Genomic DNA, 27,336 nt, shown 5'->3' with positions numbered 1-27,336 from the left:
GCGACTTTTCAATGCCAGTATTGTGGTACAAATGCAATAATACATTTTCCCCAATGCATTATATAAAGTAAAGCTTTCTCTTTCTGCTGCATTGGCCTTATCAATACTTTCTGCTTCTTCTCCATACAAGACATGAAGGAATCTACCGTCATGCCTTCTGGGTTGGTCTAATCAACAGTAATCTGGATGAAGGCTTCAAATGGTCAGATGACTCACCTGTAAGTAACTCCTTTCATACTTTATTAGTATTAATGTGTATTCTCGTGTGCCAATAGGCATCAGTAGTGTGCCACGTGGTCCGAGAATACATGGCAAAACGGCTTATGTTTTACAGTCAAAGTGGGTTTTTAATGCGTCTTTGTCCGCACTGTAATAACAGATGAAACCTGCATCAGAATCCATTGTAATTTGTGGTAAAACACGCACCGTTTTGCCACGAGGCGCACTACAGAGAGAGATTGCACCCTTGCTAATAACTAGAAGGGGTATTTAGCAAATTAATGGGGTTTTCCAGGGAGAGAAAATTGATCGCTTATCCTCAGGATAGGCGCTCAATATGTGATCACTGAGGGTCCAACTCTCGGCATCCCCGCTTATCAACTGTTTTGAAGGGGCCGTGGCGCTCGCTGCTTTCCCTTTACTGCTTAAGGGCATGACCAGACGTGGCGGAATTGCTCTGGAATTCCGCTGCGGACAGTCCGCAACGAAATCCGCAGCGTACACGTTTCTCCATTGCCTTCCCCAACTTTGTGGTTGGGTTCGTTTACACGTTGCGCACAATTCCGCTGCGGAGCATAGGCTGCGGTGTGGAATTTGGTGTCCGCAGCATACACTGGTTGTTGCGGACGTGTAGCGGACTTGTTGCGGACTCATTGCGGAATTTATCCATTGACTTCAAAATTCCGCAATGAAATCCGCAGATGTTATGTAGATGTAATGTGTGCTGCGGAGCGTATTGGTTTTACTAACATGACATTTCTTCATTCTGGCTGGACCTATGTATTTCTAGGTCTACAGCCAGGCTGAGGAAGTCAATGGGGCTCCCGTAATTACGGGTGACTACGTGTGTGCACCCGTAATGACGGGAGCGTTGCTAGGCGACGTCAGTAAATAGTCACTGTCCAGGGTGCGGAAAGAGTTAAGCGATCGGCAGTAACTGTTTCTGCACCCTGGACAGTGACTTCCGATCACAATATACATCAACCTGTAAAAAAAATAGAAGTTCATACTTACCGAGAACTCCCTGCTTCTTCCTCCAGTCCGGCTTCCCAGGATGACGTTTCAGTCCAAGTGACGGCTGCAGCCAATCACAGGCTGCAGCGGTCACATGGACTGCCGCGTCATCCAGGGAGGTCGGGCTGGATGGCGAAAGAGGGACGCGTCACCAAGACAACGGCCGGGTATGTATGAATTTCTTTTTACTTTTAACTAGGGAAAGTGCTGTCCCTTCTCTCTATCCTGCACTGATAGAGAGAAGGGAAGCCCTCTTCACCTCAATACGCAACGGCCAGTCCGCGTCAATTTAATGCCCATTTTAGGCAAAGCCGCAACAGAATCTGCCACGTCTGGGCATGCCCTAATACTATCAAAAGCCGACACACTTGTAGCAGCTGTTCACAGTATCACAACCTTCTCCCATTTATGCTAGAAGGCTGTAATACTGTGAACTATTGCTACAAGTGTGTAGACATTTGACAGTATTGAGCAGCGTGAGCGATGAACGGGAAGCAGCACAAGCGCCGCAGCCCCTTCAAAACAGCTGATCCACGGGGGTGCGAGGGTTGGGCCCCCACCGATCAGTTATTGATCGCCTATACTGAGGATAGGCCATCAGTCTTCTCTTTCTGGAAAACCCCTTTAAGGCTTAAAGGCTACGTACACTTTTGAATATTTTTTTTTATTGTTTTTTAATAAAAGAGTGTATCAGTGTGATTGGTGCACATTTCAAAATCCTTTTTTTTTTTTTATTATTTTTACTTTTTGAGATACAGCTGCTTTGTATACTGTATACAGAGCAGCTGTATCGTGCGCTGAGACCTGAATCTGTCAGGTCCGCGGGACTGACGGGTTCAGTGTCAGCGGGTTCTGCGTGTCTCTGACATGCAGGATCCACCTGTAATCGATCACATCTAAGTTCTGAACTTAGATGTGATCGGTAACAGCTTGATTCCGCTGACACTGAACCCGTCAGATATAGCTGCTCTGTATACAGGATACAAAGCAGCTGTATCTCAAAAAGTAACAACTATTTTTAATAAAAACTTTTTAGAAAGTTGCACCAATCACACTGATAGACATTTTTATATATACGTATATATATATATATATATATATATATATATATATATATATATATAATATCTCTGCTTGCAGTTATTAAATGGAAAGCTTTCACTGTGCACAGCTCATTACAGTACAGTTATCAGAGGTCTTTCTGTGTAATGAGACGTGAACTCGTGCGATCATCCCATAACCACAAATTCACACCAGTCAGATGACTTTTGTATAACTTATATATTATATTCTTTATTTTTCTTTATTATCTGTAGATGAATTATGAAAATTGGGGATATGGAGAACCCAACAACTACCAGGGGCTGGAACTCTGCGGGGAGGTGAATACTGATCATCGACTATCCTGGAACGATAAACACTGTGATATTCCGCAGGACTGGATTTGCGAACTAAAAATAGGTACAACATTTTTAAAGTCTATGTCCACCTAGTAACAAATGTACAATCTATACCAGAAAAATTACCATGCAGCGGCTCCCCCGCCCCCCCCCCTCCCCATGGAAAACTGCAGCTCCAGCATTAAGGTACTGCTGACATCTGGTGGTCAAAATGGGTATAGCGCTTACAAAATAATCCAGTAATAAATTGTTAAATTGCTATTTCATGATAGTGTTGTGTTCATTAGAGGTTTTCTTCCTAATGAGCGAAAAAACAAAAAACAATTTACACTGCGCTATGAAACACATTAAACACAATTTTCTTATTGAAGGATTTCGGTCAATGGGCCTGTTCTTTGGGACAACCATAACCAAAATTTTTGCTTTCTCGGCTAATGCAAAGCTGCATGTGACACTATGAGTATGGTGCTCCATACGTTGCCTTAATACAGAACTATTGTGACTGCCCACTGTTTTTTGACAACGGGCGGTGCAGGTCCGGAGTCTACAGTGACGTCTTTCGCATTGCTGTGGAAAAGGCTCATGAGCGCTCCAGTGTGCGCCAATTCTCTAAGCAGATGTTACTAACAGCTTCTGTATGTAGAGAAGCATCCTGAACACAGCTGGGATCGGAGGAAACTCCAATCCCAGCTGTCTAACCCTTTGATCGCTGTGGTCCGTGACCACGACATGATCAAAGGGGACTCCCATGTCCGGAAACCCGGTGACGAGATCAGAGACTGGAGGAACCCTCAGCAGTCAGCTCCGGAGACCTAGAAACGACCCCAGGGCTAAAGAATATATTTTGGCTGCACAAACTAAGAATTTCTTTTAAGTATGATGATAGAGGGATTTTGGATAATTTTTTGAAAAACTAATTTTTAATATTTTAAAATTAGGATATTTATGAGATATTGGAATCTGGAATGGGGTAAATCATAAAGCTTCCTTGTTTTTATTCGTATACACTTTTTGGATAAAATATTCAATGTATTGCGTTACCATACTAATACACCTATTAATGTTAAATTAAAAGATTATTATTTCCTTAAGGCATTTCCTTTTTCTAAATGTTTTGGGATTTTTAAATTGATCAAAGTATATAAAATAGGGCAGATTAAATATTTTCCTGAATCGGTAAAAGGATAAAAAATTGGTTGCAAGAAGAGGTATTGTGATACATTTCATTTAAGCATGCTATGGGTAAAGGGAGCAATTTGCGAAGAGTATAGCGAAAATTTATTAGAAAACTTATTGAAGGTCATAAGTACATCTGGGAGAAGAGGTAGATTGCACAAGATTCATAAGATAATAAAAAATGTGGTGATAAGAAAATGGTCGCTTTAGAGCGTTAGAAGCAGGACTTGGGGGTTATAGATCAAACCCAGTGGGACCGGGCTTATTCCCAAGATCTCGTTCAGCCCTATATTTCGTATTATCCAACCTTATATTGTTAATAGAGCATATTACTTCACTATAGGTTAGCAAAAATGTATAAGAATAAAGATCCGTCCTGCCAAAAATGTGGAGCGGTAGTTGGGGATATATCATAGGTGTTATGGACTTGTCCATTAGTAGGACAATTTTGGAATTCAATTGTGGGATTTACTGATGAATTATATAGAATAAATATTTTGTTGGATCCAGTGGTATGCATTTTGGGCTTGATGGAATAAAATATACTGAATTTACTGATTGGTAATAATGAAATCGTTATATTTTGCAAGGAACGTGATTATGACTGAATTGGTACTGAAAGAATGTCCATCGAAGGAACTTTACGTGATGTATGTGAACAGGATGTTGCCGTATGAAAGGATATATTATATAAGGAAAAACAAAAGAAGTACCTTTGGCAAAATATGGGGATGCTGGCTAAACTTTAAAATTTAAGTTCAAATTGATGGCCGTCAAGGGTGGGAAGGAGGGAGGGTATTTATAAAATATATTGTGTACTTTTGCTAAGATTTTTATACACCTATTTTTGTGTGTTTTATACATTGAATAAATAAATGAAAAAAAAAAACGTTATTAAAAAAAAATCATATCATTTTGCGTATACAGCTCCTATGCAGACTTATGTGTTTCCATGGTTACAGACTGCAAGCAAACCCTATGTAATCTGATCTTGTATTATTGTGTCATTTTCTTCCATTAGATCCCTCTTCTTGCTAATCTCCAGACAGTAGAAGAGGGGCAGATGGAAGGGAGTAACACATGAAGGCAGAATCAGACTACACACACAGACTTGTTTGTTGTCTGTTACCATGGAGACACATAGGTCTGCATAGAAGCTGAAACACAAAACAACAAAAATGGTCTAAATGTTTGTTTTAAATAGAAACTGTTTAAAAAGTTGCTTCATTTTTGTTTTCGACCAGTTGGCGCAGTAAAATGATTGTACAAAAGTACATATCGTTTTAAGCCAATGGCCTTGAACACATAAAATTGAATTTATCTATAAACATATGTGATGTGTAAAGTATTTTGTTTTCATTTGTCGTAACAAGTCATTCTTGACCAGAAATTACAGCTTCTAGTAAAGGCCGGCTTCATGTTGGGTGATGCCCTCTGCAATATTTTCTGTGTGCGGTCCCACACCATATAGCCTGGGGCCAATTGTTATATGGTCATACACTGCAAAATAAAGGGTGCCACAAAATGCAGCATATAATGCTCAAATAATACTAACAAACATTGACATAATAAAAGCTCCACATATAAAGTAATCTAATAACAGTCATATAAAATTAATACGATTCATGTTGGTTGCAAACCTCAGGTACCAGGCCATCTGTGGCGCCCCCTTCAGTAGGGGCAGCTGTTGCACTGCGTGCAACTGCTCAGCTCATACACCTGTAAGGCTGGCCGTGCTTCTAATGCCGTTACAATGTCATTATCATTTTATTTCTAGGTGCAACATTAAAGCCAGAACCCACAAAATCACCAGTTCCTGGTAAGTAGTTTTTTTGTTTTTTTACCCTGACGTGGTCAGCGGCTCAAGGCACTCAATTATACCATACAATTATGAATTATCTGGTTCAGCATATGGCAATTTGTCAGCAATAGATATCATAGATATCATATTATTTTAAAGTATAGACAAAAATAATGCGGAAGGACAAATCTAGATGGGCAATAGTGGCAATATTTAAAAAGTCATACAATTCTCAACTATATGCCTTCATTCGGGCAAAAAGGCACAGCCCAAGGGCCCATTGCATTAAGGGGACCCACAGCCCTCCACTTAAAAGGTAATTTCACTAGATATATATCTTTGAGGATGGAGCACGATTTTTATACGAAAATCAGAATTTCCTGCCCTCCGTCATAGAGTAACTAAAATTCGAATTGCCTTTAGAAACCACTGGTGAGGGTCTCACTGCATACAGATTTCGACAGCCCCCATTGACATTCATTTATTCATGCATTTTATTTTTAAATTATAATAATCTTTTATCCAACTCTTTAGACGTATAATTTAATGGATTTTGGGCCGTGGCGTGCATGATCGCACAATAGTCATTTATTAATTTAGCAAGTACCATGGCCAAAAAATAGGTTCAAAAACGTATGGTTCATTGATATTTGCAGTGCGAACAACCCGAAGTAACCTACTAAAAGTCACTTGTATGGTTGAGGCTAGCGATAATACTGCCACACCTAACGTCCATATTACCACTGCCGCTACTGGATCCCTATGGGAGGAAGTGCTTGTGGTCGTAATATGGACGCTAAAATGTGACCTTGGACTAAAACTAGTCTTAGGCTGCACAATTCTTTACAGTTTGGCCATTGTGCCCTTCAGTACAACACAGTAGACATCTGATTTATACCATTCCCATTTCTGACCAATTCCCTTTTTTGTCTAGCTGACAATTTACCAATCTGTCCTCAAAGGCGTACATTGAAACAGCCCATACATAGAGAGAGAGGGGCTTCATTGCAGGTTGGACTTGTCCCTATGTTAATGAGGACCCGCACAGGGATGTGGTCCCCAAAGATCTTGCTATTTTTAAAAAAAATCGAAAATATACTAGAGTGGAAATGGAATAAGAGCACCAAGACCTCATGTTCTGTGCCTAATATGTATCATTGCTTGTCATCTATGTATAATGTTTAGAGCTAACAGTGCTGAATTTGTCTTTTAAAGAGACTGGACAGTCATTCCGCCCCTCCCCCCCCCTATAAATAAATACTTGTCCCTGCTATGTCATGTAATATCCAGTAGAGGCAGTATTCTTTTCATATTGCTCACTGGACACCCATGGCTCCACAGAGCAGACGGTGAGGGTTTGAAGCTACGCTATAATTAATATTCAGACTCTTTCATGCATATAATTCTGGTGTGGTATTGCGGTTTCCTATATTACGCCCACGAGTTACAGTATCATGTGATCAGCGGAAGTCCTTTACTTTATTGCTTGACTCCCATAATCTCTGATTGTGATAAATGTGACATCACAGAATGTTTTATCCTGTAACTGGGTCGGCTATGGCTTCCACAGGAAAACTTTGGTGTATATAGTGACTTCAGGAGGAAGCGGTTAAAAACTGCTGGTTGTGACATACGAGGATCGGCCCTTTGCGGATACATTGTGCATGCGGCCGCATTTTATTAGTGATGGAAATAGTCAGTGGGAAGCCATCAAGGGGTTAAATGTTTGGCAATTTATTTTTTTTACATTATTTTGGAAGGATTGTAAACTCTTTTTATTTGCTCTTATGATCTAACCTTTTTTTGTCAGATTATGAGCTTACAAGTGACGGTTGGTTAATTCGAGAGGACACACAATACTATGTTAGCAAGGAAGAAGTGCCCATGGATAAAGCACGTGAATTTTGTAAACGTAATTTCGGTGATCTTGTCTCGATAAACAGTGAATCTGAAAGGAAATTCCTCTGGAAATATGTAAGTCCTGAATGTTAATATGTAGTGATCGAGAATGGTTGTTATACGGTGATTGGAAAAAGATAATTAGAAGGCTTTCTGTGATACAATTCTGGCAGTGAAGTGAACACAGCCTATGTCGCTATTGTGCAAGGGTTCCGTTGCTTTGATGGAATCAATATCGAAGTCGACTACGGTATTCATCCCGTCAAAACGACAGAACCCTTGAACAACGGAGACAAACGGAAACCATTTGCGCCGGATCCGTCACCTTTGAAGTCAATGGTGATGGAAACGGAAACCTATGGTTTCCATTTGTGTCAGTCAGGGCTCCATTCCGACGGAACGTCAGAACGGAGCCGACGCAGATGTGAACGCAGCCTAACCCAACATCTACATTGCACTGTACCTATTTAAAGAGGACCTGTCACTAGGTCATATAAGTTGAATTGGTTTACTGACCTGAATAACGTTGTCTCCCTGATTCCAGCACTGTTTTTCCTAGACCCCTGGTTCCAGAGATATGGCCACTGTTGTGCTCGCTCCCTCTATGCTAATTGCTGTAGTTATCCAACAGGGCGTGAACTACCCTCAAGCCATCTCGTGCTTATTGGTCAGCATCAGAGGCAGGAAAGCTAGCTCCACCCCATTGGCTAACTACAGCTTATAGGGAGCCAATAAAATAGTGGGCCATATCTCTGGAACAGGGGCGTCTAGGAAAAAAAGAAAAACAGCACTGGAATCAGGGAGACAGCGCTAGTCGGGTTAGTTAATTAGTTCAATATATATGACCTAGTCACAGGTTCTCTTTACTAATAACGATTCAGTTCTGATGTTGTGTCTACTTTTGAGTTATACAAAATGTTGCATTACATTTGATGTTATAAAGCGCGATATGAACATCATTTTGTTTCCACCCATGACTGTGACCACATCTTAATCCCTGAAATGTAATTTCTTTATTTCTTCATCCCTTTATTAATTTATTCTACAGTTCGTGAGCACAGATACTAACCTCCATGTTCACGTTCCTTCCCCTTTTAGGTTTTAAAGACTGGAAAGAGTGATGCTTATTTTATTGGCTTACGTCTAGCAGTGGATAAAGAATTTATGTAGGTGCTTATAATATAATGACAATTGTACAATTTATTAATAACTGATAAATTAAAGTGACAGTCCAGTCTTTTTACTAGACAGTCATTGCGGGTCCCTATATGAGATCAAAAGGACAGCAATCTGACAGACATCATTGAAGGCAATAGTATCTGCTGGTGATACGATGTACGACACAGCGTCATGGCTTCCCTTATAAATGGAAGCCAAGATGCTAGGGTGAACAGAGCCTTAGACTACCTCTTCCCATCATATTGTCACAAGGGAAGACTGGTAGTCAGTGGGTACGTCACTTTGACTACTGCCGGGAACACCCTGACATATCTAAAGTGACTTTCACAATGGACACTTGTTCTAAGTATGCTCCTGTTTTATACAGACAGTGCAGACTGCTGTTTTGAGGCCCGGTCAAGGATGCAAAATATAGATTAATTATGGACTTACCTTAAAATATCAGTCTAAATTTGAGAACATACAGGGGACCATCTTGGTTTCTTCTAATAGCATTGGACTATGCCATAAGTTGTATACCAAGGCATAACATATCGCCTTATTACCACAGCATTAGCAAACATGCCACCTTTTTTTCCTGAATGGGATGGGTCGGGGTATGGCATGAGCCATTCTGTCCCAGAATGGTGGGGTTTTAATGGCATGAACCAGCAACAGTAAGGCCCCACTCCTTCTATATGTATGCCTTTAGATGTAAATGCAGCAGGGTATGTAAAAATAATAAAGATCAATATCTTGGGGCATTTGGTTAATCTTGGGAAAGTGATTGGTTTCAGGAGGTTGTATGATAATGTCTGTGCAGGTGGCCAATGATTAAATATTTTTCATGAGAGTAAAGGAGTTGTCCGCGAAAACAAAAACATGGCATCGTTCATCCAAAAACAGTGACACAACCGTCCACAGGTTGTGTGTGGTATCGCAGCTCAATTCACTCCAATAGAGCTGAGCTCCAATACCAGACGCAACCCATGGACAGATGTGGTACTGTTTCTGGAAGAAAGCAGCCATGTTTTTCTAATCCCAGACAACACTTTTAAATTTGTTTGGTGGATTCTAATTTAATGTTAATTTTAATGTCCCCTCTTTAGTTTATGACATCGGTCGTGATGTGTGATATATAACAGCAGTCTATAAGTTATGTAAGAACCTTAACATTTGTATTTCATTAGGTGGATGGATGGTTCTCTTATTGACTTTGTTGCCTGGGCAACTTATGAACCCAACTTTGCCAACAATGATGAGAACTGCGTTGTGGTGTATAAAAACTTAGGTATGTCTTGTGTTTATGAAATATCTATATGTAACAATTACAGGAATATTTACTGGACTTTCCCTCAAGACAAACGAATAGTACAACATTTTGCAAACTACTAGTAGAAGATGATAGAACATGGTAGAATATAGTAAAAGATGATAGAACATGGAATAATAGAGTAGAAGATGGTAGAACATTGAATAATATAGTACATGATGGTAGAACATGGAAGAATATAGTAGAACATGGTAGAACATGGAATAATATAGTACACGATGGTAGAACATGCAATAATATAGTACACTATGGTAGAACATGGAATAATATAGTACATGATGGTAGAACATGGAATAATATAGTACACGATGGTAGAACATGCAATAATATAGTACACTATGGTAGAACATGGAATAATATAGTACACGATGGTAGAACATGGAATAATATAGTACACGATGGTAGAACATGGAATAATATAGTACACTATGGTAGAACATGGAATAATATAGTACACGATGGTAGAACATGGAATAATATAGTACACTATGGTAGAACATGGAATAATATAGTACACGATGGTAGAACATTTTAAAATATAGTAAAAGATGGTAGAACATGAAAGAATATAGTAGATGATGGCAGAACATGGAAGAATATAGTAGAAGATGGTAAAATATGTAGTAGATGGTAGAACATGGAAGAATATAGTACACGATGGTAGAACATGGAAGAATATAGTACACGATGGTAGAACATGGAAGAATATAGTAGAACATGGTAGAACATGGAATAATATAGTACACGATGGTAGAACATGGTAAAATCTAGTAAGAGGTGGTAGAACATGGAAGAATATAGTGATGATGGTAGAACATGAAAGAATAAAGTAGATGATGGTAGAACATGGAAGAATATAGTAAAAGATGGTAGAACATGGTAGAATATAGTAGAAGATGGTAGAATATGTAGTATATGGTAGAACAAAGAAGAATATAGTAGAAGATGGTAGAATATAGTAGTAGATGGTAGTCCATAGTAGAACATGGTAGAATATAGTAGAAGATGGTAGAATATAGTATAACATTGTCGAACAAAGTAGAACTATCAACTTTACCAATGCCTTAACCAGTATGATATATAATGTACCTATTCACAGTTTTCTTGTCTTATTCGAAGTGGCTTGGTTTAGAAAACAATTTTCCCTGTTAGGGAATTGTAAGCTAATAGATGGAGGACCCTCATTCATCACCCTCATCTATCAGCCAGTCTGGAAAATGGCTGCTAAGAGCATCTTATGCTCTGTAGGACCCGGACCCTACAGATTACAGCTGATCGTGGCAGATCCCAGCTTTGGGACGACACCATGTGAGCATCTTATTGTATGTAGACCCTTTAACCCCTTCCCACACTGTAATAGTACGGCATTGGGAGCAGGTATTTCCCGTACTATTGCACCGTGTGGATGGCGCGGGCTCTTGGCTGTAGCATAGAGTGGACACCCTGCTGGAACGACAAGGATTGGAATTGACTCTGATCCCGACCGTTCAACCCCTCAAATGATACGGTCAAACAAGTTATGGCTTTCAATATCCGGGGATGAAAAAAGAAAAAAAAAGAAAAACGCTGAGTCCTTAAGGCTTAGGTTATCCGAGTATATTAAAAATACAGAAAAGTACCTGTAAGTGTCTGAATGCTCACCAGGTGATGCCACCGTGGCTTAGAAGTGGTTATTTTTCATTTTTGTTAGCTTATTCAGGTCTGTACACCCTCTCTGTTTTGATGCTTCCGGGGCTCCTTGTGGACAGAGTTACCATATAAAAAACGACAGTCTACAGACAGCAGTGCCCATGATTCCTCTCCCCTCTCAAAGACATCGCCTACATTTACAGCTGCCTCTATGGCCCTCAATTACAAGTTGTGAGGTAGTGCTGTAAGTGAAGCTACACCATCTGCTGCCCAGCGTGATAAATATGACATGGAGTGAAGGGAGTAGTGCATATTAGAGGAGTGTGATGTCCCATACTACAGGGAGGGGGGAGAGGGGAGATAACTATGAGTTCAGTGTGGCGAGCGTCACATGCATGGGAGACTGGCTTACAGAGACATTTCAGCTACAGACAGTACATTAGTGACTTATCTTACTGCAGTTAAACTATCTGCACGTAATTTTTAAAGACCAGATAATCCCTTTAAGTAGTTAAACAAAAAGTAGGCATCCCCTTCAAGAAATAATATCTAATGTATCATTTCATTCTTATTTCATTGTTCACATAGGATATTGGAATGACATCAATTGTGGTTATCCAAACCCATTTATCTGTGAAAGGAAAAACAGTTCTATTAATGCAACATCTGGCCCAACTGTTCCTGCACCACAAGGCATCTGCCCCCCAGAATGGCTTTCATTTGGAAAACAGGTAATTTTAGTAAAGTTGGATAGGATATGCCATCACTTTCTGATCGGTGGTGGTCTAACCTCTGGGACACCCACCAATCCTGAGAACGAGGGGGCCGTAGCACAGTTGCCAACATAGCCAGTGGCCGGGAGCGTTGCTGTGCAGGAAAGACTTTGAAGGTAGAGCGAAAGCAACACATTTGTATGAGCATATAAAAATGGTTCTTCAGAATATCCAATGGAGACACGGCCCTCAGACTAATGGTGCTCGGATAGGACTCAACTCTTTATTCATAGAATAAACAAAACCCCGTCACCCTTCATAATATGGGAGGAACTTAACGTTTCAACGCTAGTTTTCCAGCATAGAAAAGTCACTAGCAGCCCAAAAAAAAAGTTGCGAATTTTGGGCAACTTATGCGACTTTTGCAACTTTTTTAAAAAATGGGCAGAGCTTAACAGAAGGGTGATGGGACTACCACAGCCTGCCGTATTTACGATCATTTACACCAGAAACGGTAATGTAGTTATTTATTTCATTCAGTGGCGCAGACAGCAGAAGATGTGACTATGTATGACTACCAAAAGATTGAAGTTTTCCGATTAGTCACTAACAGACCAGGTTGTTTAATGATACTTATGGTTTTTTCTTATGTTATAGACCACTGGTATACATTATGTGGCTCTCCAGCTGAAGCAAAATTACAACTCCCACCATGCCCTGACATGGGAGTTGTAGTCTTGCAACTGCTGGAGAGCCACCAGTTGGACACCACTGTTGTAGACCTAACTATTTTCATGTTCTAACATTTTATAGTACAAGTAAATTCCAAAATAAAACTATAATGAATGTATTTCATCTACTTAAGTGTTACAGAATATTTGGCAATGAAGCCGATGAAGTGATTGACTGGCATGCTGCAAGAGCTGCATGTCGGTTTACTGGAGGAAATTTGGTCACCATAAATGATGATTTGACACAATGTAAGTAACATCCATCTCAGTAATATTAACCCCTTAATACCCAAGGTATTTTAAACCTTAATGACCAAGCAATTTTTTTTTACGTTTTTCCATCGTTGCATTCAAAGAGCTATAATTTTTTTTTTTTTTTTTGTTTTTCGTCCACATAGCTGTATAAGGACTTGTTTTTTTGCGGGACAAGTTGTATTTTTTAATAGCACCATTTTGGGGTACTTATAATTTATTGATTATAGGAAAAAACCCTGAAATTTCGCCACTTTTTTGTGTCTTAAATTTACGCCGTTTACCGTGTAGTATAAATAACATAATAACTTTATACAGCGGGTCGTTACGATTGTGGCGATACCAAATTTAGATCGTTTTTTTATGTTTGTTTTACTACTTTTACCCAATAAAAATTCTTTTTTTTCTAAATTATTTGATTTTGTGTCGCCATATTTTAAAAGCCATAACTTTTTTATTTTTCTGCCGATGCAGCTGTGTGAGGGATTTTTTTTGCAGGACAACTTGTAGTTTTTATTGGTACCATTTTGGAGTACATGCAACTTTTTGATCACTTTTTATCAAACTTTTTTGAAGGCAGGATGAACAGAAAACAGCATTTCTGTCTTTTTTTTTTTTTTTTTAACGCGTTCACCATGCGGGTTTAATAATGCAATCGTTCTATAGTTGGGGTCATTATAAACGAGGTGATACAAAATATGTGTAGCTTTTCACTTTTTTTCATAATAAAGTATTTTGTCAGGGGAAAAAGTGTGTTTTTCATTTTTTTTACTTGGTAATTTATTTATATATTACAAACGTTATTAAACTTTTTTTAAATTAATTTTTAATCCTACTAGGGGACTTCACTGTGGGATATTTTGATTGCTTTTATAATACACTGCAATACTTCTGTATTGCAGTGTATTATGCCTGTCAGTGTAAAACAGACAGGCATCTGCTAGGTCATGCCTCTGCCATGGCCTAACAGGCATTTACTAAAAGCAGACCTGGGGGCCACTGCTAGTGGTCTCCGATCGATGCCCTGAAGCCCGAGGCTGTTAGCAACAGCCCGGACTTCAGGAGCACCCCGCCCGATCCTGGAAAACTTCTTCTGAAGCTCAGACGTGAAAAGGTGGCGCTTCAGAAGATCTACCCCTAACGGCTGATGTAGAAATACTTTACGCCGGTCGTTAAGTGGTTATTGTTGTTTTATAGATACATGGCCACTACATTATGCTACTATATACATATATATCTGGTGTCTTTTATTCCAGCTTTCCTGACAGCCAATTTAGTAGACGTAAAGGTTGACGTGTGGATCGGAATGAATGACGTTAACTCGGAACACAAGTTTCTTTGGACAGATCAAAGTGGGGTGTATTATACAAACTGGGCAAAGGGTCATCCATCCGGAAGTCACGTATATGCATATGATGATGATGTAAGTTATTTCATGTATTGACACATTTTTTTTATGTGACAGGATACCACTGTAGTAGTTACATTGACAAAAACATTGTGTCATAGCCTAGAGGGATTGTCTACTCCTGGCAATTCTTTTTTGTTAGAAGAGTCACTCGGAAAGATGATCATGAGGTGTCACACCGCTGGGACCCCCAGCAAACAGCTATAATCTACAGAGGAAACTAGAAGCAAGTGTTCATTTTCCCTGCAGCACCACCACGGGTGAAAAAATGGATTGCACGGGGCCTATTGAAATGGGAGGGCTGTCCCTGTAACGTAAGGACATGTTAGGTCCTACAGAGACAGATATGTCAGAACCTCCTCTCTCCTCAAAAATTCAGCATATTGTAAAACTGCTAATAGAAGACGGGGAGGAGGGGTATGCAGCTGCATTTTCTCATTATTGGTTTCAGTGACACAGCATGAGAGGGAACAGCAGTAGGGATACATCTGATTAACTCACAGCATATAACACAGCTCTAGCATCGCACACACTCAGCAAGCACAGGGAGAGAAAACAAACCCAAAAGGAAGGAAAGGGAAACAAAATATGCAGGTTAGATACAACATTTCTAACTAAACTACATCTAATATACATCTGCAGCTGCCTAAGGAGGGATAAAAGGATAGTACAACAGTCTTGATGAACTGTATATGAAAAGATGCAACGTTTCCTTCTGAATATTCCCTATATTTCATGGTAGACTGATTGTGTAGCTGTGAAACGTGGACCTATATTGGACGCCGGTACTTGGACTGAGGAGGAATGTGAATTAACCAAAGGATACATCTGCCAGAAATCTCAAGGTAGGCTGCAGGGAATCTACTGAAGCCAAAGTATGTCAACTAAAAAAAGAGAGCGGCAGAATAAAAAATGGAGTTTTCCCTTCATTTAGACGGGTGTATGGGGTCTACGATCCTGTATGATAGGTCCAATATTGCCGTTAAAGGGTCTGGGTGTTATTTAGGGAATATGGACAGTTAAAAACAGGTAAAATATGTCCATTTAAATGAAGACTTAAGCTGGCCATACATCAGTGAAATCAAACGGCCGTTCAAGGTCGGTATGTGAACAACAATTCGCTCATCTATCTCTGTCGTGATCTGTGGCCTAGTCTATGCTTCTACTGAGGGGATGCAGATCTGTTGTTTGGCATGAGCGACTTTAAAGGCTATGTACACCTTTTGAAAACTTTTTTTTTTTATTTTTTTTAAATGTATCAGTGTGATTGGTGCAACTTAGTAATTACATTTTATGAAAAATTATTTTTACTTTTTGAGATACATCTGCTTTGTATTCTTTATACAGAGCAGCTGTATCTTGCGTCGAGAGCTGAATCCGTCAGGTCAGTTTCACTGACGGGTACAGTGAAAGTGGATCCTGTGCGGTCTCCGACACGCAGGATCGAGCTGTATCGATCACATCTAGGCTGGGTTCACACGACCTATTTTCAGGCGTAAACGAGGCGTATTATGCCTCGTTTTACGCCTGAAAATAGTGCTACAATACGTCGGCAAACATCTGCCCATTCATTTGAATGGGTTTGCCGACGTATTGTGCAGACGACCTGTAATTTACGCGTCGTCGTTTGACAGCTGTCAAACGACGATGCGTAAATTGACTGCCTCAGCAAAGAAGTGCAGGGCACTTCTTTGCCACGTAATTTGAGCTGTTCTTCATTGAACTCAATGAAGCACAGCTCAAGATTTACGAGCGTCACAGACGCCTCGTAAATTACGAGGAGGAGCATTTACGTGTGAAACGAGGCAGCTGTAAACAGTCTGTCTTTTCACACGTAAATGCCTCTCAGAGTGTGAACATACCCTTAGGTTCATAACTAAGATGTGATCGATAACTGAACACGTCAGTCCCGCTGACCTTCTGACAGTTACAGGATCCAGCCCTAGATACAGCTGCTTGGAATACAGGATACAAAGCAGCTGTATCTCAAAAAAAAATAATAATTTTTAATAAAATGTAATTACAAAGTTGCACTAATCATACTGATAGATTTTATTTTAAAAAAACAAAAACGTTTTCAAAGGTGTACATAGCCTTTAAAAGTCTACACCCAACAACGACCGAAAAAAATCCAATTTGGCAGATCAAATTTTACACAGGGAACGAGCGTTCATATGAACGCTCGTTTGGCCGATAATTGGCCTGTGTAAAAGGGCCTTTAGTCTGCTGTGAAATATCTGTAAAATGTAGAAAATGGTTTCTTCTACTTAGCCACATGAGCCTTGATGTGGGCCCATTATTGGGTTAGAACCTGAGCCTACAGGAGGGTTCTCTGGAGCAACGGTGGGTGAGTCTCTCCATTGTCCTCTGTGATGGCATTACTTATGTACTCCGTCCACTCCATAATATTTTATCTCCCGTGTGAAGATACCCTTGGCCTTCCTTAAGTCCTACTTGCTCTTTTCTTTTTTTTTTAGACCAACATACAACAGCTCTTCCTACCACGGCTTCAAAATCTAACCAGTATAAATATGGAGATGCCAGCTACAAGTTTGTTAAAACCAAGATGAAGTGGGATGAAGCACGTCGGGTGTGCAAGAATTCTGACTCTGAACTTGTCAGCATCTTAAATGAGTACACCACATCGTTTCTGAAGCTCCACTTAGCTAAACATAAGGAGCCTTTCTGGATCGGCTTAACCAGTACCAACAAGGTGCATATAATATATTTTTATTATGTTTTTGCTTTATGTTTGATTTGTTTCTACTGTTTAGTGTAGAAAAAAATGTATACTTAGCAAACATTCTAGTGTTCTGAGAGTAACACGAAGGGCAATAATCTGACACCATTCAATGTATCCAGAATATTAATAGCACATCAATGTGGACTTCAAATGGACATAAAGATCTATCAATGAAATTAAATAAAAACTTCAAATTTGCTTATGAAAATTACATTTTTCTGATTTCCAGTTACCAGAAAGCAGTGCAATGTGGAAAATTTTAATTAAAGAGGTGTTCCCAGATGGAAAATTATCAACTATCCACAGGAGTTTACAATAGCATGCAATAGTAATAGCACGCAGCGCATCCGCTCTGTGCGCCGCAGGGAATTCCAGGCAATAAAGCACACCAAACTGTGGTGGAGTTTTTCGCCCCGGGATGTCCGCTGCGTAAAACTGCAGCACTTAGCCGGCGAGCTAGCAAGACCAGCCTCTTGGGATGACGTCTCATTGTAAAGACAATTGACATGCTGTGGAATGAATTTCCGCAGCACAGGTCAGTTTCTGAGCGGTATTTCCGCTCAGTATTTACGCAGCGTGTGGATGAGATTTGTTCAGTCTCATCCACTTTGCTGCTACTGTACTTGCTACGGATTTTCCGCAACGAATTCCGTTGCGGAAAATCCGCAGTATTTGTGCAATGTGTGAACTGGCCCTAATGGAGGTCCCGAGCCCCCTTTTGTACCTCGTTGCATGACTGCAGTGAGGAGAACTTTGAATTGAGCGGCGGTAGAGCATGCACGGTGCCGCTCCATTTAATGTCTAACTGACGGAGACAGTCGAGTGTAGGTCTTTGTTCCTCAAACTAATTCTGAAAAATGTTTACAGTGTGGCAGGGCACATTATCCTGTTGAAAGAGGGCACTGCCATTAGGAGATACCCTTGCCTTGAAGGGGTGTACTTGGCCTGCAGCAATGCTTAGGTAGGTGATATGTGTCCCAGCAGAACATTTCTCAGAATATGACACTGCCTCCGCCGGCTTGTCTTCTTCCCATAGTGCATCCTGGTGCCATCTCTACCCTAGGTAAGCGACGCACACGCACCCGGCTGTCCACATGACGTAAAAGAAAACATGATTCAGACGACCATGGCTCCATGGTCCAGTTCTGCTGCTCATGTGCCCATTGTAGGCACTTTTGGCAGTGGACAGAGGTCAGCATGGGCGCGCTGACCGGTCCGTGGCTATGCAGCCCCAATCACAGCAAGCTGCGATGCTCTGTGTGTTCCGACATCTCTCTATCATAACCAGCAGTAACTTTTTCAGCAGTTTGTGCTACAGTAGCACTTCTCTGGAATCATCCCAGATGGGCTAGCCTATACTTCTCATACGCATCAATGAGCATTGAGCGGCCATGATCCTGTAGCAGGTTCACCGGTTGTCCTTCCTTGGACCACTTTTGGAAGTTACTAACCACTGTATACCGGGAACACCCCACAAGAGCGGACGTTTTGGAGATCCTCTGACCCAGTCGTTTACCCATCCCTATTTGACACTTGTCAAAGTCGCTCAGTTCCTTACACTTTCCCATTTTTCCTGCTTCCAACACATCAACTTAAAGAGCTGACTGTTCATTTGCTGCGTAATAGATCCCCCCTTGACAGACGCCATTGTAATGAGAATCAATATTATTCCCTTCCCCAGTCAGTGGTCTTAATGTTATGGCTGGTCGGTGTATTTGTTAATCATCTTCATCTCCAACCTCTTATTTTGATGTTACCATTTGCATAACTCTAGATACAGTATTGTTAATAACATGTTTTTAATGATACTTGTTTTAGACTAATGATATGTACCGCTGGATTGATAACTGGAAGCTTCGCTACACAAAATGGGCTGCCGGAGAACCAAAGAAGAGAAACTCCTGTGTTTATATAGACATCGATGGACAATGGAAGACATCGTCTTGTGATGAGAATTATTCGGCAATCTGCAAACAAACAAATGGTAAGATGCCACTGGACTGTGTGTGGAATGAGCAAGACGTCCCCCTCCTTGTAAGTTGGGAATATGAAGGATTTCCTTATAATAATAAAGATGGGGATTTCTGGGTTTTAGCAGAACTTAACCTTAGTCACAAGTCTATGCCAGGTTATATGTGTACATACCAAAGAGGCAGCCAATGTGGCCCCTGATGAGAGGGGTCCCATTCTAGGACCTTCTGTTGTGGGGGTTTAGGAGTGTGGTGGTGTCAAACAGCTAATAAAAGAGCAGAGGCGTAGCACTACTTTTCTTCACCCCGGGCAAAGTTTCAGTTTGCGGCCCTCACATCACCACCACCCCTGCCCGACCCTGCTAAAACTTAAATCTGTTCCGTAATGTAATCTTTTTTTTTTTTTTTTTTCTGGGACACAATTTAACTGCGTTTGACTTTTATCACTTTTTTTTAGGGTGGTGCAAAAAAAGCAATTAATTAATTAATTGACATTGCATTAACTATGTAAAAAAAAAACGTATTATTTATTATATTTAACATTTCATTTCTTAAAGTTGTCGCTCCCACTGAACCACCTCAAAAACCTGGAAAATGCCCAGAATCAGGCGCAAAGACCTGGTTGCCCTTCCGTGGCCATTGCTATCTCATTGAATCATCGTACACTAGAAATTGGGCTCAAGCATCTATGGAATGTCTCCGGAATGGTGAGTTCTAGGAATAAAAGATAGAAAAATATTTTACAATTATTCAACTTTTTACAATATCCCCTAGTAATTCTGCTAGCCCAGAGTTACAATATTTTCAACTTCTGATAGCTTCTCTTTATCAAAACCTGAGTCAAAACTCAACTTGCAATTGTGGCAACATGTTTCTCATGCGACTGGCTGAATGATCCGCCAATCAGCGTGCACAATTCAGTCAGAACATGCACGTGTTTGGCTGAAACTATGAGTTGATTAGCACATGTCATTGCGGGCAAGTAACACCAGGCTCTATACTGTGGCCCACACCAAAAAGAGCTGCTCCAGTTGAGGGTGGATGAACTACTGTATTGTATAGCGGATGCACTCATATGCGCTACCGCAGGCATAGGAAAATTATGTGGAGGAAGGGGTGGATAGGTGTTTTGGGGTTATAGTAGTGTTTTGCTCTGGAGGATATGGCACCTCGCCCATTGATTTCTGTAGGAACCGTGTAATGCTTCATATTCCCTGTGAAAGCGCTTCAAGATATTGAACACTTGTTGCTATACTTACCCACAGATTACAACATATTCCTGGGGGGTCCCAGCAGTGATATACCCTGTGATCAACTTATTATTGGGGGACCTTCTACAAAACTTGATTATCCAAAATAGACAACCCTTCCTTTACCTATTTTAAGATATTTTGGGAGTTTTCAGAACGAATTATCGTTTTTCCATTAAGTTATGGTCTCAACTGACAATATTTACATCTTGGGCTGTTCACATCTGCGCTAAGTTTTTCCATTCTTCTGTTCCGTCATAGGAGCCGGAGTCATTGTATCATGGACACTAACAGTGTCCAACAAAAACCCCTTGACTTTAGTGGGTTCCGTCGGGTTTCCATGAGGGTGCCCGCCGTATTAGAGCATGTTGCTCTATTTCTTCTGCCATTTTTCACCGGATCTGCGGCGGAGGCCCCTAATGGAGCCTTCAACGCAGAAGTGATCAGAGTCTTACAATGATCTTTATATAATAATTGTAAGTAAGAAATAATTGTAATGTGTATTTTATATAATGTTCGAGCCACATTGCTGTTATATGTAAACCTTCACCAACATTGCTTCATCGAACATGTGGCAAGGACCAGAAGGATAGAATTTCATGCAAGCTACATGATATATCTGTATTTTATATCCTTATCCTTTGAATTTTACAGGTGCTAATTTAGTTTCATTGGAAGATTCGATCGAATCAGAATTCCTCTTCCATCATATTGAGCTACTCGTTGACAAAGTGAAGAGTTTTTGGGTTGGGCTTTACAGGAATGTAGAAGGTAAAGTATTAAGATCCTTCATATCAGTACTGACGATCAGTTTGGTTTCTACCAGACCGGATGGTTTAAGACACACAACCAATCTTTAATTGCCTTACTTATTAGACTGAGTTAATATTATTTTTATTATTATTATTGGTACTATTAGTATGTATATAGAGATATTATCTCCCATAGCATGTTACATAGTGAAATATTCATTGGAAACATGCTTTATTCATAATGATCACATATTCAGTATATTTTTGGGACTTCCCAGAAAGGAAAAGTGCCCTCTATCAACCAATCAGATTAAGGCCTCATTCACATGGCAAAGTCATGTGCACAGAGCAGGTGCATCGGCAAATGGAGTCCCTATGGTACCGTATTATGGAGCTGTAGTCACCTTCATATGATGTCTCTGTCTGACACCGTAGTCTCCCCTAAAACCAATACGAAATGTCATGGAGAATGTTTGAATCCATGAGTTCTCTGTATGCCTGTATATGATATGAGGAGAACGCAGAGGTACAGTATAGGCCCATGCTGCAGGTGATTTAGGGTTTGTATTAGATACATTCAACACACATTTGTAGTACGGCTATGTGCATGAGATATCGGGCTCTAATTTTTCTAATTAGATGAACGCTGGGAGAACCCAGTGATTTTGGCGGGACCAACCGACCATCTAATGTGTATGGAGGGGTCCCGACAATCCTCTTCTCCCAACGGCAGATGTCGGGAGAAATAAGGATCAGGCATATTGAATTTCAGCATGCCGAGGCTTTGTTCTCACGGGAGATAAGCACATGCCAAATGTGTCTGACAGCAGCTTATCCCCCTTCTACCCATTGAGAACACATCGCGGCAAAATTAGAAAAAGGATCACATGACCTCAAGCAGGCTTCTACATAAGGCCTTGCAGAAAGCTTTCCAGAAATGTACTGCGGTTATCCATTCCTCTAGCACAGCTAATCATAAATAGGATAGGTGGATGACTAATATCCAGTATAAAAAGCCCACCCAAGAAATGCTACTGGTTGAAAATAGATAATCAAACACGATTTTTCAGAGCACTTGCAAATTCCACCAATTTTCTTCGGACTGAATGGAAATGGTGCGCCGATTTGATCGAATCAGACCTGAGATGAATTTCGGGAAATGAGCAAATCTCTATTAGTTACGCTAGACACGTCCTTTTAGTGTAAGCAGAACATTGAAATTGCATTCATATATACTTTGGTTGTCTTCAAACCAACCCTGGGCCTCAGCACTAATCTCTGAACTGATATGCGGATCAATCCCAAATGGTTTTGTCTCTTCTTAATGATAAAATGTATGTGTTCATTTCTAGAAAAGTGGCTTTGGTTGGACAATACACCCCTGGACTTTGTAAATTGGAACACAGGGGAACCCTCTGAACAATCAGATGAGGACTGCGTGGAAATGTACGCCACAAAAGGGACATGGAATAACATTTATTGCTCCTCTTACAAAGGATATATATGTAAGAGGTTAAAAAGTAAGTAATCATGGTTCTGTTCTCTATATGTTCTTAAAATGTTGGTGTTCATGGTGAACTACCATAGTAGTAGCTGATGTATCATATGGTAATAAAACAATGTAAAAAAAAAAGTCATGCCCCCTTATGAAAATTAAAGGAATTGTATAAGGGTATGATACTGGTAAAAATATATATATGAAGGAATTGTTGATAATCAACTTAAACATACAATATGGTTAAAAATGGCTCCAGGATAGGGGTTTGTTTTAAGTTACACAAGAATCAACCAAATACAAACTGAAATATACAATAGGCTATGTTCACATCTGCGTTGTTATTTCAGTTTTCTGTTACGTCATAGCAAAATGATGGCAATGCCAGATCTGTCACACAACGGACACCAATGGCGCCTGATGGACACCAATGGGTTCTGTCTGATTTCCATCATGGTGTCCGTCATTTTCTTGAAAAAAATAGAGTTGCATGCTGTGCTATATTTTTAAGCATTTTTATAGAATCTAAGGCTCCTCACAGACGTGAATGGAGCCTTATCTGTACTTCTGATGTTACTGTATATTTACAATGATCAATTATTAAACTTATAATATTTTACACATTGTGTTTACAGTTCCATTTCCTACAGAAAAGCCAGTGGAGAAACCAGGTACAATATATTCCATATTCATCTACACAACATTTGATATTTACATGTACTTATCCTGAATTACAGCCTGTATTGCACTCCAGAGCTGTATTCATAATTCTGCAGTAATTTTTTTCTGTCTGAGTGTCTGACCAAAGCCCGATCTTCTAATTAGTTGTCACATAGGGTGCGTGGACCCACTGGGCCGTACTGCTTTAACGGTATGGCAGCCAGCCAACAGGACACAGGTTAAAGTCTATAGTTCATATAGGTGTTGCTGTGGTAGCTTCAGACAGTAGCAAGACAGGCTCAGATTGGACTAGGCAGCAGACAGGCACCAGGCATGGTGTAGCAGGACAGGCGTGGTACTCAGCGCAGCACGGATCCAACTCAATACCTCACTTGGAACAGAATAGCACGGGATACGGGTTACAGGTAGCAGGAACGGGAAGACACTGGGAACTGGAAGACACTTAGGAGACCATTTGCAGAGACAAACTAGGGTAACGACAACAATGCTCCATCAAGGATCAGAAGGGCAGTGCCCTTTTTATAGTCCAGGGTGCTCATGGGTTAATTTGGTACTTTCATTCATGTGTGCGCGCTGGCCCTTTAAGGGCGGGCACGAGTGTGCGCGCGCACCCTAGAGGACACAGCAGAGTAAAGCGGAATGGAGCACTGGCGTCTCCTGAGGAGGAGATGGGGACCAGCGCTTACAGATCTATGGCTGCAGCCGTCAGGTGGTAAGCAAACCTAGCGGCCCGCGGCCATGGGCATTGCATTAGTATTCTAGGTAGTGTCATCTTTACTCCAGGTACTGTACAGTAGTTTGATGTAGGAAAAACGAACTATCTTGCTGTATTATAGGAGCTCAGTTAAACTGTAAGTGGTGTGTCTGACAATGAGGTTAATGACTGTTTCTGATAAAAACTAACAGAATTGTGAATTCAGCTCTGCAGCTTAATGCAGTCATGTATCTATAAATTTACTCAACCTATTATGTGGTATATGTTTATATATAAACGATAAAGTGCTCTGTTCAAATGTGGACTGACCTAAACCAACTAAATTACCCAAATGGTTGGTATTATCCGTTCATTTTATACAACACCAGTGCAATTCGTAACATATATATTATTTTATTGAAGAAGATCAGTGATGAAAGGACTACTTTACTTAAGAAATATTGTATGTGCCCCATGTTAGTCAAGAGCTTTGGAGATACAATCTCTGCTTGACCCTGTCGTCACACAGTAACATCCACCAATGTCAAATTAACCAGCAAATCAACATAGGAAAATAAGACGGGTTATTTACCTCTTGATGGTACATGCCACCTCAACCCTGATCGTTGTATAAAAGAGATCCCAGCATTTGCTCCCCTCCACCGATCCCAAATAGAAAAAAAAGGTGGGGTTACCCTTAAGCCAGTTAGCCCCTTTTTAGTTTGCTTCTTTTGTGGTGCCTATGGAGAGGTGAACCCATTCATAGGGTCACATAGGCAATGGGAAACACAAACAGGGCCATCCTAAATTGGGGCCTCTTGTCATTATGGACCCCATTACGGCTACAGGGACTACTACTATCCACTTTGCATCTGTCTTTCTATCTGCCTCAAATGTATTAATCGTCAATCTGATATCTATCCGCTGCATCCATATACCCAACTATCTACAGAATGGTTAGTATGGGGAGATACTTGAAAAATACTTGCATTCCCTAATATGTATAATGTTGGCCATCACCCTGTATATATAATATCTGTTGACTGTAGTACAATTCTTATTTTTTTCTTGTCAATGTTTGCTTTTTTTACAGCGGAAACTAAAGCAGAGAAGCCCTCCCATGGGATTACCGGTGGCGTGGTTATTTTGGTGATAATCGTCATTGCTGGCGCCACCATTGCAGTCTACTATCTATATAGGAGGAAACAGAACAACCCACAACCAGACACCAGTTTCAAAAACACGTTGTACTTTGATGGTAGCCATGCACCCTCCTCACACGATACAAACATTTTAGTGGAAAATATTGAGCAAAATGAACATGCTATATCTTAATTCTCAATTTAACCTGACCTTGAAGGGGTTTTCCAGAATTCTAAAATTGATGGCCTATCCTAAGGATCCCCACCGATCTAACACTCACCGATCTAATATTGATTGCCTATCCTGAGGATACACACCGATCTAACTCCCACCGATCTAATATTGATTGCCTATCCTAAGGATCTCCACCGATCTTATCCCCACCAATCAAATATTGATTGCTTATCCTAAGGATAGGTAATCAATTTTAAAATCCCAGATAGCCCCTTTTAAGTGTACAATAATTGTTAGTCAGTGACAGATTTTGTTGACGACCCATCATTTAAGTGGCAAGAAAATCCCATCCAAACAAGATGGCTGGTTTATTAGTTCCACCACGCCGGATTGTGAAGGGTAACCAATATTGACTCTGGGCATTAGTAGCCATCTAGTTATCTGAACCACTATTCACAACTCAAGCCAATTGACAGGTAGATTTAGATAACATTATGGCTGCAATACTCCGCAGACCTTGTAGTTTGGAGTGGACTTAAGTTATTCATTGAAATCTTGAAAATTTCTATAGATGTAACAAAATGGGACAGATTGGATTTAACATTTTTTTTTTTATTTCAAATTTAGTAAATTTAGTAGTAAATATTCACAACACATAGACATGTCTCGTACCAAGGGTATAATTGGTGGCTATGGTGTTGAGAATTTGCACCTTCGGACAGTGGCGGTAAATAAATTTCAGTATCTTTGTTGCGCAGAAACCTCTATAGTTTGTTCAATGTGTTGTCTTCCATCATTTTAAGGACTCAGCCACGTTATTCGACACTGGACACAACTGCTCATGATATAATGTTCCTTTCAGACCATGAAAATTCCAGCTTCATATTAAAGCAGTATCATTCCCAGTAAAAGTGCCTCATTTTATTATGCCAAGCAGCGCAGTTGTGAATCGATCTACCGGTAATCACAAATCATTGCAGAGATTTACGTTGTCTGTGTGGTCTCTAATCATTGATACAGATGATCTGTTAAAAAATAAATGTTTCTTTTTATTCTGTGTGTGCATATCTCATTTCACTTCCCTGCAAAACACATGTGCATTGTCAGGGCCGGCCTTAGGGGTATGAGACCTGCGAGTGCACAGAGCGCTGCACCTTCCCAGCATGTAGGGGGTGCCACTGGGCCCTGCCTCTACTCTGTGCTCTGCTCTTAGTTACACACATGGAGTAAAGAAGAGAAGAGGAGGAAGCTCCGCCCAAAGCCCACCCTGCAAGACACCTGTGAGCCTATCAGCATGGAGATATGGTAAGTGCCTGTGTGTGCCTGTGTGTGTGCGCGTATATATGTGTCTGCATGTGTATATGTCTCATTTTATTTGTTCTACTTTAATACTGAAGATATCTGTGCTGCCCCTATATAGAATGCTGCCCCTTATATAGTAAGCTGCCCATTATCTACTATGCTGCCCCTTATCTACTATGCTGCCCCTTATCTACTATGCTGCCCCTTATCTACTATGCTGCCCCTTATCTACTATGCTTCCCCCTATACAGGGGCGTAGCTAAAGGCTCATGGGTCCCGGTGCAAAAGTCCATCTTGGGCCCCCCCAAACTTCTTCTCATGGCTGACGGCCCGCAGCTTTTAGCTGTATCGCTGGGTCTCCTAAGTGACCCAACGATGCAGTACTAGCTGTCACGGGTG

At 40.5% G+C, this 27,336-nt stretch overlaps 1 protein-coding gene across 1 annotated transcript in view; it reads left to right on the top strand.

Annotated features, from left to right (window-relative positions):
• MRC1 (mannose receptor C-type 1) overlaps positions 1 to 26,687 on the top strand; it is a 68,216-nt gene extending 41,529 nt beyond the window's left edge. Inside the window, exons 14-30 of the mRNA XM_075827593.1 lie at positions 131 to 218; positions 2,550 to 2,694; positions 5,587 to 5,628; positions 7,421 to 7,584; positions 8,608 to 8,675; positions 9,858 to 9,958; positions 12,218 to 12,360; positions 13,208 to 13,322; positions 14,582 to 14,748; positions 15,476 to 15,578; positions 17,211 to 17,446; positions 19,295 to 19,460; positions 20,004 to 20,153; positions 21,351 to 21,467; positions 22,801 to 22,968; positions 23,579 to 23,614; positions 25,412 to 26,687. Of these exons, the coding sequence (XP_075683708.1) occupies positions 131 to 218; positions 2,550 to 2,694; positions 5,587 to 5,628; positions 7,421 to 7,584; positions 8,608 to 8,675; positions 9,858 to 9,958; positions 12,218 to 12,360; positions 13,208 to 13,322; positions 14,582 to 14,748; positions 15,476 to 15,578; positions 17,211 to 17,446; positions 19,295 to 19,460; positions 20,004 to 20,153; positions 21,351 to 21,467; positions 22,801 to 22,968; positions 23,579 to 23,614; positions 25,412 to 25,653 (2,251 nt within the window). The 3' untranslated portion in view covers positions 25,654 to 26,687. The remainder of the gene's footprint in view (positions 1 to 130; positions 219 to 2,549; positions 2,695 to 5,586; positions 5,629 to 7,420; positions 7,585 to 8,607; positions 8,676 to 9,857; positions 9,959 to 12,217; positions 12,361 to 13,207; positions 13,323 to 14,581; positions 14,749 to 15,475; positions 15,579 to 17,210; positions 17,447 to 19,294; positions 19,461 to 20,003; positions 20,154 to 21,350; positions 21,468 to 22,800; positions 22,969 to 23,578; positions 23,615 to 25,411) is intronic.
• The last annotated feature ends 649 nt before the right edge of the window (positions 26,688 to 27,336 follow it).

This window comes from Rhinoderma darwinii, chromosome 5 (assembly GCF_050947455.1).
Source record: "Rhinoderma darwinii isolate aRhiDar2 chromosome 5, aRhiDar2.hap1, whole genome shotgun sequence".
NCBI lineage: Eukaryota > Metazoa > Chordata > Amphibia > Anura > Rhinodermatidae > Rhinoderma > Rhinoderma darwinii.
The sequence above is the reverse complement of the archived record's forward strand: the minus strand, read 5'-3'. Positions and strand labels throughout refer to the sequence as shown.